The 14,543-nt window shown below is 44.6% G+C and overlaps 1 protein-coding gene across 1 annotated transcript in view; it reads right to left on the bottom strand.

Annotated features, from left to right (window-relative positions):
- The window catches only part of POLQ (DNA polymerase theta), a 117,974-nt gene that overhangs the window by 63,034 nt on the left and 40,397 nt on the right, over window positions 1–14,543 (bottom strand). The window contains 6 exon segments of the mRNA XM_073617496.1: window positions 335–528; window positions 2,510–2,652; window positions 6,172–6,367; window positions 12,214–12,356; window positions 12,793–13,005; window positions 13,158–13,304. Of these exon segments, the coding sequence (XP_073473597.1) occupies window positions 335–528; window positions 2,510–2,652; window positions 6,172–6,367; window positions 12,214–12,356; window positions 12,793–13,005; window positions 13,158–13,304 (1,036 nt within the window).

Here is a 14,543-nt window from a genome sequence, read left to right as displayed (position 1 = left end):
CAGATCCTGCTTGCTGTTCCACTACATTGATCCCTGACTTTCTGGCTTGGCTGACTATCCATTCCTGTTACAGAACTTTGGCTATGTTTTGACTACGTTTGTTCTATTTACTTTTATTATTAAACAAGTGTGATTTAACTTTACTCCTGTCTGGGCCTGATTTCATGGTTTCTGACAGACATCTACCCAATAAAATGAGTTATAATAGTTTGATCATCGCGGTTATGCCTTGTGGAGGTCTGCTGGACAAGACTCATACCACGATCGCCCAATGCACGAGCTCAATCAGGCACAATGTCAGGTGACACACAATATGTAAAATGAGCGGATTTACCTTTTATGAATTGCGATCTGTCGTTGCTGGCGGTCATTTTTGGCGACGATTTTCCCCTTCACAGAGCGAGCTAAGAAACCTTCCTCGATGCCCACCAGCTCCGCTACCCGCTTCATGGACACTGGAAGCTTCTCCCACAGGCAGAAGAACTGGTACCAGTCAATGGTGGCCCATTCTTCATATACCGGAGTGACCTGGATTATCAGAGGAGACACACAGACAGTCAGCGGGTCTTAGAGCAGAAAATATGATGAATTGGAGTCCTGCAGGGGGGGTCAGGTACTCCTTACTGGGGTCTTAGATAAATGAGGACAGGGGGATCTTATCTACGGGTTCTGGGAGGTGCCGAAAGCTGGTTCACTACTGGTACTATGTATATTAATATTATGCTTTGCAGTGAGAAGAAACAAAAAAAAAAAAAAAAAAAGATTGGTCCCTCTGTACAGAGCCCTGTATTGTTTGTCAACACACGGCTCTGGGCAGGACCTGCTGACAAAATCCCACGGTGTCTCCTGCAACTTGCAAGGAGTCTTAGCAAGGCTGAGGCAAGTCTCCTGCAAGGACTCTTAGCACGCCTCCTGCAAGGACTCTTAGCACGCCTCCTGCAAGGACTCTTAGCACGCCTCCTGCAAGGACTCTTAGCACGCCTCCTGCAAGGACTCTTAGCACGCCTCCTGCAAGGACTCTTAGCACGCCTCCTGCAAGGACTCTTAGCACGCCTCCTGCAAGGACTCTTAGCACGCCTCCTGCAAGGACTCTTAGCACGCCTCCTGCAAGGACTCTTAGCACGCCTCCTGCAAGGACTCTTAGCACGCCTCCTGCAAGGACTCTTAGCACGCCTCCTGCAAGGACTCTTAGCACGCCTCCTGCAAGGACTCTTAGCACGCCTCCTGCAAGGACTCTTAGCACGCCTCCTGCAAGGACTCTTAGCACGCCTCCTGCAAGGACTCTTAGCACGCCTCCTGCAAGGACTCTTAGCACGCCTCCTGCAAGGACTCTTAGCACGCCTCCTGCAAGGACTCTTAGCACGCCTCCTGCAAGGACTCTTAGCACGCCTCCTGCAAGGACTCTTAGCACGCCTCCTGCAAGGACTCTTAGCACGCCTCCTGCAAGGACTCTTAGCACGCCTCCTGCAAGGACTCTTAGCACGCCTCCTGCAAGGACTCTTAGCACGCCTCCTGCAAGGACTCTTAGCACGCCTCCTGCAAGGACTCTTAGCACGCCTCCTGCAAGGACTCTTAGCACGCCTCCTGCAAGGACTCTTAGCACGCCTCCTGCAAGGACTCTTAGCAAGCCTCCTGCAAGGACTCTTAGCAAGCCTCCTGCAAGGACTCTTAGCAAGTCTCCTGCAAAGAGTCTTAGCAAGTCTCCTGCAACTTGGAAAGAATCCCCTGTAATTTGTAAGTGCAGTCTAGAAGTCTCCTGCAACTTGAAGAGTCTTTGCAGTCACTTGTAACTACAAACTGGTCTCTAAGAGTCTCATGCAGCTCGGAATTCGTCTCTACTAGTCTCCCAAAACTTGTAAAGAGTATTTAGCAGTCTCCTGTAACTTGGAAGAAGTCTCTACTAATCTCCTGCAAGCAGCTTGCTATGGGGGCACCCGAGCCGAGTCACAGCTCCCTGTGTGCATTCAGACACAGAGCTGTGGCTCGGCAATGCCCCTCTGTCTCCTGATTGGCTGACTGACTTTGACAGCAGCGGGAGCCAATGGTGCGGCTGCTGTGTCTCAGCCGAATTAGAAGGGAGATTCTCAGACAGCCGAGACACTCATGGACATCGCTGGATAGTTATTAGTTATTAGGCGGTGCTGGGGAGGCTGCTACACACAGAAGGCTTTTTAACTTAATGCATAGAATGCATTAAAATTAAAAACCTTCTGCTTTTGCAACTCCTTTAAAAGTGGTCTCTAGTAGTTTTCTGCAATAGGGGTAACATTGTGACCCCCCCCTCCCCCTCCACTGATTGCAGTTGCATTGCTTTGCAGTTTAACAATATCAACAAAAAATAAATGCACGTTATTTTTTTCTGGCGGCTTTCTTGTAACACAGCAAATTGTACTTTGTAGCAGCATTGCAGGTATAAGTAAATGGCAGGTAGCAGGTCGAGTGTACAGAAAGAAACCCTCACAAGGCTCCACATTGAAAACACTGACCAATGAATGCAATTCTACCATACCAGATAGAGGATATGCAGATCATTCTCCAGTACGAATCCCTTCATTGCTCTCTGGAGATCAGCGAAAATCCCCAGAGCCTCCGAGGGCGAGAGAGAGGAGGAGAAGGTGGCGGAGCCCAGCTTTGTTGGACGATAAATTTCCACTGTAAAAAGGAGAGAAGATATTAAATATAATAATTGGACTTTGACGTTGTCTATACATAATGTCTCTATACTCATATAGACACATAGAAATAATATATAAAAATTTCTAAAAGGTGTCAAAAAACAGGAAAACTACCATGTAAAATAACCAAGAGTGTATTTTATTTTTATACATTACAAAAGTCCAAATAGAATATTTTGAATTATATATATATATATATATATATATATATATATATATATATATATATTTATTAGGATCGGCGATCATGTGACCACTGCGATTGGCTGTTAGTGGTCACATGAACAGAAGCTGGTCCTGCTGGCTACCGAGCAAGCTCCAAGCAAACCCAGCTTTTTGCTGCCGTACATATGGGTTACTTTGACGTAAAAGGTGTTACACATATATATTTATTTTAGGGTTGCACCGATACTAGTAGGGGTACTAATATTGAATACTTGTACTCGTGCAAATGCTCCGATGCGTGACCTGATACTTGGACAGTCGGAAGCGATCGCTGTGGCGGTGAGGGGAGTTACAATCACTGATCTACCTGTGCGGCTTTTAATAAAAGCATCTGACAGCTGCTTCTCCTCCTTTCCCTCCTGCGGCTTATTGAAAGCCTGTACAGGGAGATTGGTGATTACAACTCCCACCACCAATGCACCGATCGATTCTGACTGTCCCCCGTGTACACCCCTGCGTCCTCTTACGGTCCCCCCCTCAGTGTCCTCCTCTGGTCCCCCTCCGTGCTCCTCCAACCCCCCGTCCCCCCCCGTCCTAGAGCTTTCAGGATGGAGAGCGGAGGAAGGAGCTGGTATATCTGTCATTTACCGGCTCCTTCCATTCCTGAACGCACAGAGGGTCAGAGATCACCGACTGTCCATTCATAAATGAGCAGTGTTTACAATGCTTCAATTTATGAATGGAGAAGTGCCTCCGTCTCCTCTCCATTCATCTTCAGTGCAGCTGAGGCTGCAGAGAAAAGGAACTGGGGAATCTGTGTCCTTATTCCCTTTCCCTGACCCACAGGGGAGATGCCAGGGATCTGTTTAGACCCCTGATATCTCACCAAAGCCCCAACAAAAAGAAACATTGTAATAAATAAATATTTAAAAGTAAAACAACAACAAAAAAAAAAAAAAACACTGACACTGTCCACTACCCCCCACAAAAAAAATAAAATAAAATAAATAAATAAATAAAATGTATAAAATTGTGCAAAAAATAAAATACTGACAGTTCACGCCTCATCAGTGCCACCTTTCAGTGCTCCACATGACACTCATGCCACTGTCACATGACATTTAAAAAAAAATACAAAATAAAAATAATAAGGGGGGTGGATCGGCAATCGGTATCGGCAAGTACTTGAAAAAAAAGCATCCGTACTTGGTCTTAAAAAAGTGGTATCGGTGCAACCCTAACATTATATATATTATATATATATATATATATATATATATATACACACACACACACACACATACAGTGAGGGAGAAAAGTATTTGACCCCCTGCTGATTTGCCCGCTGACAAAGAAACGGTCAGTCTATAATTTTAATGGTCGGTTTATTATAACAGTGAGAGACAGAATAACAAAAATATCCAGAAAAACACATTTCAAAAAAGTTATAAACCGATTTGTAATTTAATGAGTGAAATAAGTATTTGATCCCCTATCAATCTGCAAGATTTCTGGCTCCGAGGTGTCTTCTATACAGGTAACGAGCTGAGATTAGGAGCACTCTCTGAAAGGGAGTGCTCCTAATCTCAGCTTGTTACCTGTATAAAAAAAAAAAAAGACACCTGTCCACAGAAGCAACCAATGAGATTCCAATCTCTCCACAATGGCCAAGACAAAAGAGCTGTCCAAGGATGTCGGGGACAAGATTGTAGACCTACACAAGGCTGGAATGGGCTACAAGACCATCGCCAAGCAGCTTGGTGAGAGGGTGACAACAGTTGGTGTGATTTATTCACAAATGGAAGAAACACAAAATTACTGTCAATCTCCCTCGGTCTGGGGCTCCATGGAGGGTCTCACCTCGTGGAGGTTCAATGATCATGAGAACGGTGAGGAATCAGCCCAGAACTACACGGGAGAATCTTGTCAATGATCTCAGCTGGGACCATAGTCACCAAGAATACAATTGTTAACACACTACACCGTGAAGGACTGAAATCCTGCAGCCTCCGCAAGGTCAAGAAAACACATGTACAGGTCCGTCTGATGTTTAATGAACATCTGAATGATTCGGAGGAGAACTGGGTGAAAGTGTTGTGGTCAGAAGAGACCAAAATCAAGCTCTTTGGCATCAACTCAACTCGCTGTGTTTGGAGAAGGAGGAATGCTGCCTATGACCCCAAGAACACCATCCCCCACCATCATACATGGAGGAGGAAACATTATGCTTTGGGGGGGGTCTTCTGCTAAGGGGACAGGACAACTTCACCACATCAAAAGGGACGATGGACGGGGCCATGTACCATTAAATCTTGGGTGAGAACCTCCTTCCCTCAGCCAGTGCATTGAAAATGGGTTGTGGATGGGTATTCCAGCATGACTATGCCCCAAAACACACGGCCAAGGCAACAAAGGAGTGGCTCAAGAAGAAGCACATTAAGGTCCTGGAGTGGCCTAGCCAGTCTCCAGACCTTAAAGTGTTTGATAAGGTTAAACATGTTCTGCTATAGTTCCCGCTGATATACAACATTAAGCTCCCCAGTGGATGTCATTTATGAAAGATATGCTGTATAATATCTTACTTCAGAGCTGCCCGCTGGTGTCCTCTCCCGATGCGATAGCTGCAGGGGGAGGTGCTGGGAAACGACAACAGGGAGGACGACAGAGGAGGACACAGACACAGGAGAGCAGAGCTGCGGATGACAGAGGCATGTACTCTGACCACGGTGTCAGGGCTCAGCAGCCCCGATACTCGTGGTCAGTGTACAGGGGCAGAAACTGGCAGGATCACCCAAGCATTTCAGGTGATACGGGGGGGGGCAATTTACAAAGAACAAGCACTGTGCTGTATAACATGCTTTAAAAAAAAAAACAGGATCAATATTTTTTTTGTTAACAAATGCTTTCATCCCATAGAAAATATGTGGAGGGAGCTGAAGGTTCGAGTTACCAAATGTCAGCCTGGAAACCTTAATGACTTGGAGAAGATCTGCAAAGAGGACAAAATCCCTCCTGAGATGTGTGCAAACCTGGTGGCCAACTACAAGAAATGTCTGACCTCTGTGATTGCCAACAAGGGTTTTGCCACCAAGTACTAAGTCATGTTTTGTGAAGGGGTCAAATACTTATTTTACTCATTAAAATGTAAATCAATTTATAACTTTTTTTGAAATACGTTTTTTTCTGGATATTTTTGTTGTTATTCTGTTTCTAACTGTTAAAATAAACATTATGATGGTTTCATAGCTTTGTTACACACTCCTCCACTAAATGTACAATCTCATTCAGTGTTCATAAATAAGGCTCCATGACGTAACGATGATGTCATTACCTTTATTCCCATCTCGCTCCTCCTCCAGCATCTGTATGAACTCGTTCCGTAGCAGCCATTCTACACACGCCTCTATGGCTCCGCCGTCGGCCTGCTGTGGATCCTCGTGTTGCTCTTTCATACTGGCAGCTAAGAGCGTACAGGAGGCGTAACTACGAACGTCTTCCGGGGTGTCTGCCACACCACCAACTACGATCTGAAAAACACACAAACTGAAAATTACTAAAAGAAGCATCAGACAAACTCAGATCTCTGCTGCAAGTTTTAGCAGCAAAACATCGAAGAGAACAAGTGCTGCAATTTCCATCATTTTCTAACAGTCATTAATTACCTCTACCAATAGAAGCATCACATCTAGAATTAGAATTAATCTAGTATGACAAAATCTTAGAATGAATACACTCCAGGACCTCCCAAACCCAGGCAAACCTTTTGAAGACTGCTCATTATCCCAGAAAACTAGCATTTTTCTTCTTCTTCCCTTCAGCTCCCTCTAGTGGTGGTCAGGAGAGGCTACTGTGGGAAGAGAAGATTGTAAATCACACGGCTTCCAAGCAGAAGGTCCTAAATCTGCAGGTGCAGCTCAGTGTACACTGTAAAGACGACTGCAAGAAAGCAGGTAGGTTTATTTTACAGCAGTTGCCATCTACTACAGTGCTTCTTCAAGGTGCCATGCCAAGTAATTACCCTTCTACATAGTAATCACAAGGGGTGGGATCACATGCTCAGCAAGACCACCAATCAGAAAACACCTTAACCAGCTCCCAGCTAGGCCAATAATGACATTGCTCTCCTACATGTAAAAATCTACTTTTTTTTTTTTTGCTCGAAAATTACTCAGAAACCCCCAAATATATATATATCAAAAATTGGGTTTTATATTGTGCTTTTTTTTTGTATTAAAATGTATTTGTATTTTTTCAGAAAAAATTGCATTTGAAAAACTTTTGCACAAATACCGCGTGACATAAAAAATCAACGATCCCCATCTTATTCTCTATGGTCTCCGCTAAAAAATATAAAGTAAAAAAAAAAAAAAAAAAATTTATATATATATATATATATATATATATATATATATATATATATATATATATATATATATATATATATATATATATATATATATATATACACACATACATATACACACACACATATAAAAAAAAAAAGTGTGTGTGTGTAATATATAAATATATATATGTGTGTGTGTGTAAATATATATTTTTTTTTTTTTTTTTTTTTTACTTTTTAGATTTTTTAGTGGAGACCCTAGATAATAAAATGGTGATCGTTGCAATTTTTTACGTCACATTATGGAACTTAAATATAAAAATTGTAACAATTTGTCCTTTAGATCAAAGGAATACACTTTGGTGTGTAAATGAGGGAAGTCAATACACTAAACCTTTTTCTGACATTTGTTGGTTTAAAGTTAAAATCATTTTTTTTTTTGCTAGAAAATTGCTTTAGAACCCAACATTATCTATCTATATAGATCTAGATAGATATATCTAGATAGATATATATCTATCTAGATATATCTGTATATCTAGATAGATATATCTAGATAGATAGATAGATGATAGATAGATAGATATAGAAATAAAATATTTTTTTTTTAGTAGAGACCCTATAGAATAAAATGGCGATTGTTGCAATTTTTTATGTCACACAGTATTTGCACAACAATTTTTCAAATGCAATTTTTTCCCGAAAAAATACAAATACATTTTAATACGAAAAAAAAAAAGCACAATATAAAACCCAATTTTTGAGTAAAATATAAAAGATGATGTTACGCCGAGTAAATAAATACCCAACATGTCACGCTTTTTAAATTGCGCACGCCCGTGGAATGGCGCCAAACTACAGTACTTAAAAAATCTCCATTAGGCGACGCTTTAAATCATTTTTACAGGTTACCAGTTTAGAATTGCAGAGGAGGTCTAGCGCAGGAATTATTGCTCTCGCTATAAACGCATGCAGCGATGCCTCACATGTGGTGCGAACACCGCTTTACATATGTGGGCGCGATCTACGTATATGTGTTCGCTTCTGCATGAGATGGGACAGGGGCACTTTACTTTAATTTATCTCTGCTGTTCAGAAAAAAAAAAAATGACAGTCTTTGCATGTGCCAAAGCCAGAAGTCATTACGTCGCTTCTGGCCTACCAGGATTTTAGAGATGGCTAGAGACCATCCGGTCTTTGGCCAGCTCTGTGGTAACCAGGTGCCACCTACGGATTGGATCTCCGGCTCTCTGATCACATGGGAAAGCCCAGAGAGCCACCAGTGAGTGGCAGCGGGGGGGGGGGTGTATGTCCCCTCCCGCTGCCTGTAAAAGCAATCCAGTGGCTAATCAGCCGCTTGGATGGCTTTTACGTAAAGGATGGTGTCACGGAACGCCCCACACTCCGCTTGAGTGCTTCCGTCATATACCGCTTCCTAAGTTCTGGAACACGAGTCCAATGGATCTGGCTATAGGAACCCCAAGAACTAGACAACACCAGTCTTGGAGTACATCAGAACTTCCTTTATTTTGAGATCTCACAGACCTTTATACAGCAGGAATGACTCAAAGCTAACCTAATTAACATGACCTAATTTACTACAAAATGTACCCAGACCAGATGACAGTCTTGTGGGCACCGAGCTTCACACATTAATACAATTAACAATACAAACAACAATCTCCCCCCTCCTCAGCCTAGACCATTCGTCTATTAGCCAGTGCTGGTGGCTAATGTGATCAGCTCTCTCAATTAACATAAACACATGTTGATAACACCAGCATCTCCTCACAGGATGTGTCCCAGCAGAATGAATCAGTCTTATCAGCAGGGGGCTGCTGGAGGAATCCCCCCTCCCTCTTCAGGGACACAAATATACAGTAAGGAGTCCCCATACAATATATACATGACTGAGTCCGATTAGTACAGTTCAGACTGGATTTCTCATTCACCTCAAATGCTAGGGCCCATAATCGGTGGGCAACAGGCTTGCACACAGTCCTCTCCAACAGCCTCCGCTCTGGCCATGTCCGTGACATTTCTCCCCTTTCGGCAGGAGACTAACACAGGAGGAGACCCCAGACGGGTTGACTCCGAAGTTAGTCCACAGCTCCAGTCCTCTACTGCCTGTACCCACACAGTACCCCAAACAAATCATCCCAAACAGTGCATTACTCACCCAGCCATCCTCTGCCTCTCTCAGAGAACATATCTGCCGCTGGGGAGAGGCCTGGACTGGCCCTTCTCCCTGGAATCCTTTCTGCCGCTGAAGAGAAGACAGGGGGACTGGGCTCACTCCATCCTGCTGTTGGGGATCTGGGCCGACTGCCCAGCATCCCTGGGGTATACAGGTGGGGACTGAAGCCCCATCAACCGACACCAGATCAAGCTGCAGTTGTGAGGTGATGACTGCATTCTCTCCTTGGATCCTGATCTGCAGCCCGCGATAGACTGCCACCTCCTCACCTTGGGCCTCCACAATTGCTGCAGGTGTGGGGCAGAGGTCTTGGACCCTCTGTCCGGTTGTCAGCACTTCTGCTGGGGGTTTGCCAGGTGGTTCCTCCTCTACAGAAACGTCTATTAAATCCCCAGTCTCTGGAATTGGTAAAAGTGTGGGACAGAGGTCTTGGACCCTCTGTTCAGTTACCAGATCTTCAGCTGGAGAAGTTTGTTTTAACTCCATAGATGCTGCTGGCAGAAAATCACATGTCCCTGTCAGTGTTGTGGGAGAAAGGTTGACTACCTCTTCTCTCAGGAAGGCTGAAGCCACTGTTGGTGCTGGGCAGAACACAGTGAACTTTGGCCCTGATAGCAGCTCTTCTGCTGGAGGCTCATCAGGTTGTTCTTCCTCAGCAGAAAAGTATATTAAATCCTCTACCTCTATAACTGGTGTCTGTGGATAGAGGTTCACCATCTCCTGTCCGTGGAACTCAGAAGATGCCATCAGTGCTGAGCAGAGCGCAATGAAATTTGGCCCTAATCCCAACTCTTCTGCTGGGGGCTCACCCGATGGTTCTTCCTCAGCAGAAAAGTCTATCAAATCCCCTGTCTCTGCAACTGGTGTCTGGGGATGGAGGTTCACCATCTCCTGTCCATGGAACCCAGAAGATGTTATCAGTGCTGGGCAGAGGTTAGCAGAGCTCTGCCCTGTTGTCAGCACTTCAGTTTTGGGGATGGCAATCTCCAGATTTTCCACTGCAGATTCTCTGGCATGCTGCTGGACAGGCACATTCCTCCATCCAATATCATCCCATGCAGAAACAGGATCATCAAGGTCAGTCAGCACTTGCTGCATCCGCCATAAGACCTCCGCCTCCATAGCTGTGGGGGCAGGTTGGCAAAGCACACTATCGCTCTGCCACATTGCCGACTCTTCAGCCAGGATTTCAGGGTTGTCAGCTGGTATTTCCTGATAGTCCCAGGCAAAGGGAGCCCAGCCCTGGCACTGAGCAATGTCTAGCAGCCGTCTGTAGGCGATCTCTAGCTCCCATTCCTGAACGGCCAGAAACTCCAAATCTTCCTGTGCCCAGTGCACTTCCGAAATGTTCAGTAGCCCTTCTCTGAAATCCATGATTTCGTCCACCCGCCGCTCCAAATCACTCCCAAAGTTAGAGTCCCCTGTCAGCTTCACAAACAACAGTCCCAAGCCGCCGTAGCTTAAGCCTTCCATTGGGCTGTCATCCGCTATCCAGGGACATGCTTGGGATACATGCCACCGGAGGGCTCTGTAGCTCTCATCCAGCTTTATCTCTGCCCAGACCAGCCTGCTTAATTCAGCTGTCTGCTTCTTGTGTGGTTTTTCTCCCAAAAACCGCACCCGCAGTCCGTACTGCGACCAGTACCTTTCCTCGATGGAGGGGAGAACTTTTCCCTGGTGTCGCTGCTCCCGGGCTAGCGCTTCCTTCCAGAGTTTGCAGCGAATAGAATCACACCATCCCAGCAGGACCTGCTCCGATACTGGTCCTCTGTGCTGTATCTGCATCTCTCGCAACCTCCTTCTGAATTCCTCATCCATGGCGGCTGGTATCTGTACCTCTCCTCTTCTGCTATCTGGACCTTGGATCCAGATGGAAGTTTGGATGTCCCAGACTTTAGGAAGCTATCCCACTGCTGCCACCAATGTCACGGAACGCCCCACACTCCGCTTGAGTGCTTCCGTCATATACCGCTTCCTAAGTTCTGGAACACGAGTCCAATGATCTGGCTATAGGAACCCCAAGAACTAGACAACACCAGTCTTGGAGTACATCAGAACTACTTTTATTTTGAGATCTCACAGACCTTTATACAGCAGGGATGACTCAAAGCTAACCTAATTAACATGACCTAATTTACTAGAAAATGTACCCAGACCAGATGACAGTCTTGTGGGCACCGAGCTTCACACATTAATACAATTAACAATACAAACAACAATCTCCCCCCTCCTCAGCCTAGACCATTCGTCTATTAGCCAGTGCTGGTGGCTAATGTGATCAGCTCTCTCAATTAACATAAACACATGTTGATAACACCAGCATCTCCTCACAGGATGTGTCCCAGCAGAATGAATCAGTCTTATCAGCAGGGGGCTGCTGGAGGAATCCCCCCTCCCTCTTCAGGGACACAAATATACAGTAAGGAGTCCCCATACAATATATACATGACTGAGTCCGATTAGTACAGTTCAGACTGGATTTCTCATTCACCTCAAATGCTAGGGCCCATAATCGGTGGGCAACAGGCTTGCACACAGTCCTCTCCAACAGCCTCCGCTCTGGCCATGTCCGTGACAGATGGCTTTTAGGTAAACACTGGCTGAAGCTGCAACTATCATCCAGATATCTCCACTACAAGTCCAGAACGTCATGTGGGTGGGAAGTGGTTAATACATTTCTCAATGAATGCAAAGTAACCTCCGATAGGAAGAGGTGGAGATGGTCACAACCCCTCCTCTCCACCTCATCGAATCAGAAAACGCGTAGCTTGCTCAATGCAGGTATGGAAAATATATTATGTAACCTATGAGACTGGCAGGAATTGCCTCACCTCTAGGATGGCTCGGATCATACTGCCCGTCACTCCGGCCCCCTCCTTCCGCAGAAGGCAGCTCTGCACCGGCTTCAGGGACCCCTGCAGCAAGCTGATGCCCTTCGCCCTCTCGGTGGGCTTACACACAAGGATGCTCTCCCCTGCAGACACAAGAAACCAGGGTTTCACCATCTTGATAAAAACACCTGAATCTACAGTAGATAGCAATGTGTTAGATGGTTCAGTGTATAAACATTTCACTTAAATCAATATAAAAAAAAAAAAGCTCAAAAGCTTAAAAAGTGAACCTATGGCATTTAAATGCCTAAATTATTAACAAGCAGTAAATGAACTCTAAAGCTAAAGATTAATCTGGATAAATAAATTTTTGTCTTCCCTGGTTCCTCCCTTTTTCCTCATCAGCAAAATAAAGAGCTAACAGAGGTTCTAACACCAGTTGGCCAGAGTTGGGCTTTAATGATCTCATTTGTTTCAGACACCTTTATAAATCTTACATAATTGTCCAAATGTTAAAACATTTTACATATGCTAAATAACTGATATTTAGATGAAGTCTGAGATTTCTCTGTCACTCACCTTCAGTATCAACTCCCTTCCTGCCGGCTCTCCCGGACATCTGCTTGTAGGTGAGAATATCCAAGAGCCGTCCATTGAAGAGCGGGCTTCTAATGATGACCCGACGTGCGGGAAGGTTCACCCCTGAAGACAAGGTGGAGGTGGCCGCCAAAACACGCACAATGCCCTGGCGGAAGGCCCCTTCTATGATATCCCGTTCATCGAAGGTCAGACCTGGGAACATGTAATACACGGTACATAGAAGATCATCAGACATGTGACAGGAAACTACAACAGAGAATCCCATGGATTTCACATTTTATATCTCCGCTTTGGAAAATGAAGATAACAGAATGAACATGGATAAAAAAAAAAAAAATGAATACCGGCATGATGAAAAGCCACCCCCCATGGCACGGTGCGTCCTAGAATGATGTCCAATCCAGACGGGCAACGCTTCAACTGACCAACCACGTCCTGAATGCCGTCCTTGTCCAGAGCTACTGGAGAAAAGCTGGGTTCCTGGCAGCCACCTTCCGAGAGAGGGACAACCGAGAGAGAGCAGGAGATAAGAAGAAGAAGAAAGAGGGAAAAAAAAGGGGGAGAAAAGAAGAAGAAGAAGAAAGAGGGGAAAAAAAGGGGGAGAAAAGAAGAAGAAGAAAGAGGGGGAAAAAAGGGGGAGAAAAGAAGAAGAAGAAAGAGGGGAAAAAAAGGGGGAGAAAAGAAGAAGAAGAAAGAGGAGGAAAAAAAGGGGGAGAAAAGAAGAAGAAGAAAGAGGAGGAAAAAAAGGGGGAGAAAAGAAGAAGAAGAAAGAGGGGAAAAAAAGGGGGAGAAAAGAAGAAGAAGAAAGAGGGGAAAAAAAGGGGGAGAAAAGAAGAAGAAGAAAGAGGGGAAAAAAAGGGGGAGAAAAGAAGAAGAAAGAGGGGAAAAAAAGAGGGAGAAAAGAAGAAGAAAGAGGGGAAAAAAGGGGGAGAAAAGAAGAAGAGGGGGAAAAAAAGGGGGAGAAAAGAAGAAGAAAGAGGGGAAAAAGGGGGAGAAAAGAAGAAGAAAGAGGGGAAAAAGGGGGAGAAAAGAAGAAGAAAGAGGGGAAAAAGGGGGAGAAAAGAAGAAGAAAGAGGGGAAAAAGGGGGAGAAAAGAAGAAGAAAGAGGGGAAAAAAAGGGAGAGAAAAGAAGAAAAAAGAGGGGAAAAAAGGGGGAGAAAAGAAGAAAAAAGAGGGGAAAAAAGGGGGAGAAAAGAAGAAGAAAGAGGGGGGAAAAAAGGGGAGAAAAGAAGAAGAAAGAGGGAAAAAAAGGGGGAGAAAAGAAGAAGAAAGAGGGAAAAAAGGGGGAGAAAAGAAGAAGAAAGAGGGAAAAAAAGGGGGAGAAAAGAAGAAGAAAGAGGGAAAAAAGGGGGAGAAAAGAAGAAGAAAGAGGGAAAAAAAGGGGGAGAAAAGAAGAAGAAAGAGGGGAAAAAAAGGGGAGAAAAGAAGAAGAAAGAGGGGAAAAAAAGGGGAGAAAAGAAGAAGAAAGAGGGGAAAAAAGGGGAGAAAAGAAGAAGAAAGAAAGGGGAGAGGAAGAAAGAAAGGGGAGAGGAAGAAAGTAGAAAGAAGAAGGAAGAAGAAGAAAGAAGAGGCAAAAAGTGGAGAAGGGGAAAAGAGAAGAAGTGGAAAAATGAGAAGGGAATTAGAAAAATGAGTGAAGAAGAAAAGCGGGAAAACGAGGAGAAGAGAAGATTAGATCATGTAGAATACAGCTGTGTAAATTAGAGAATAACAATGGACATAGTACGATT

This window comes from Aquarana catesbeiana, linkage group LG02 (genome assembly GCF_042186555.1).
Source record: "Aquarana catesbeiana isolate 2022-GZ linkage group LG02, ASM4218655v1, whole genome shotgun sequence".
Taxonomy (NCBI): Eukaryota; Metazoa; Chordata; class Amphibia; order Anura; family Ranidae; genus Aquarana; species Aquarana catesbeiana.
This window is presented reverse-complemented; position numbering and strand designations above follow the sequence as displayed.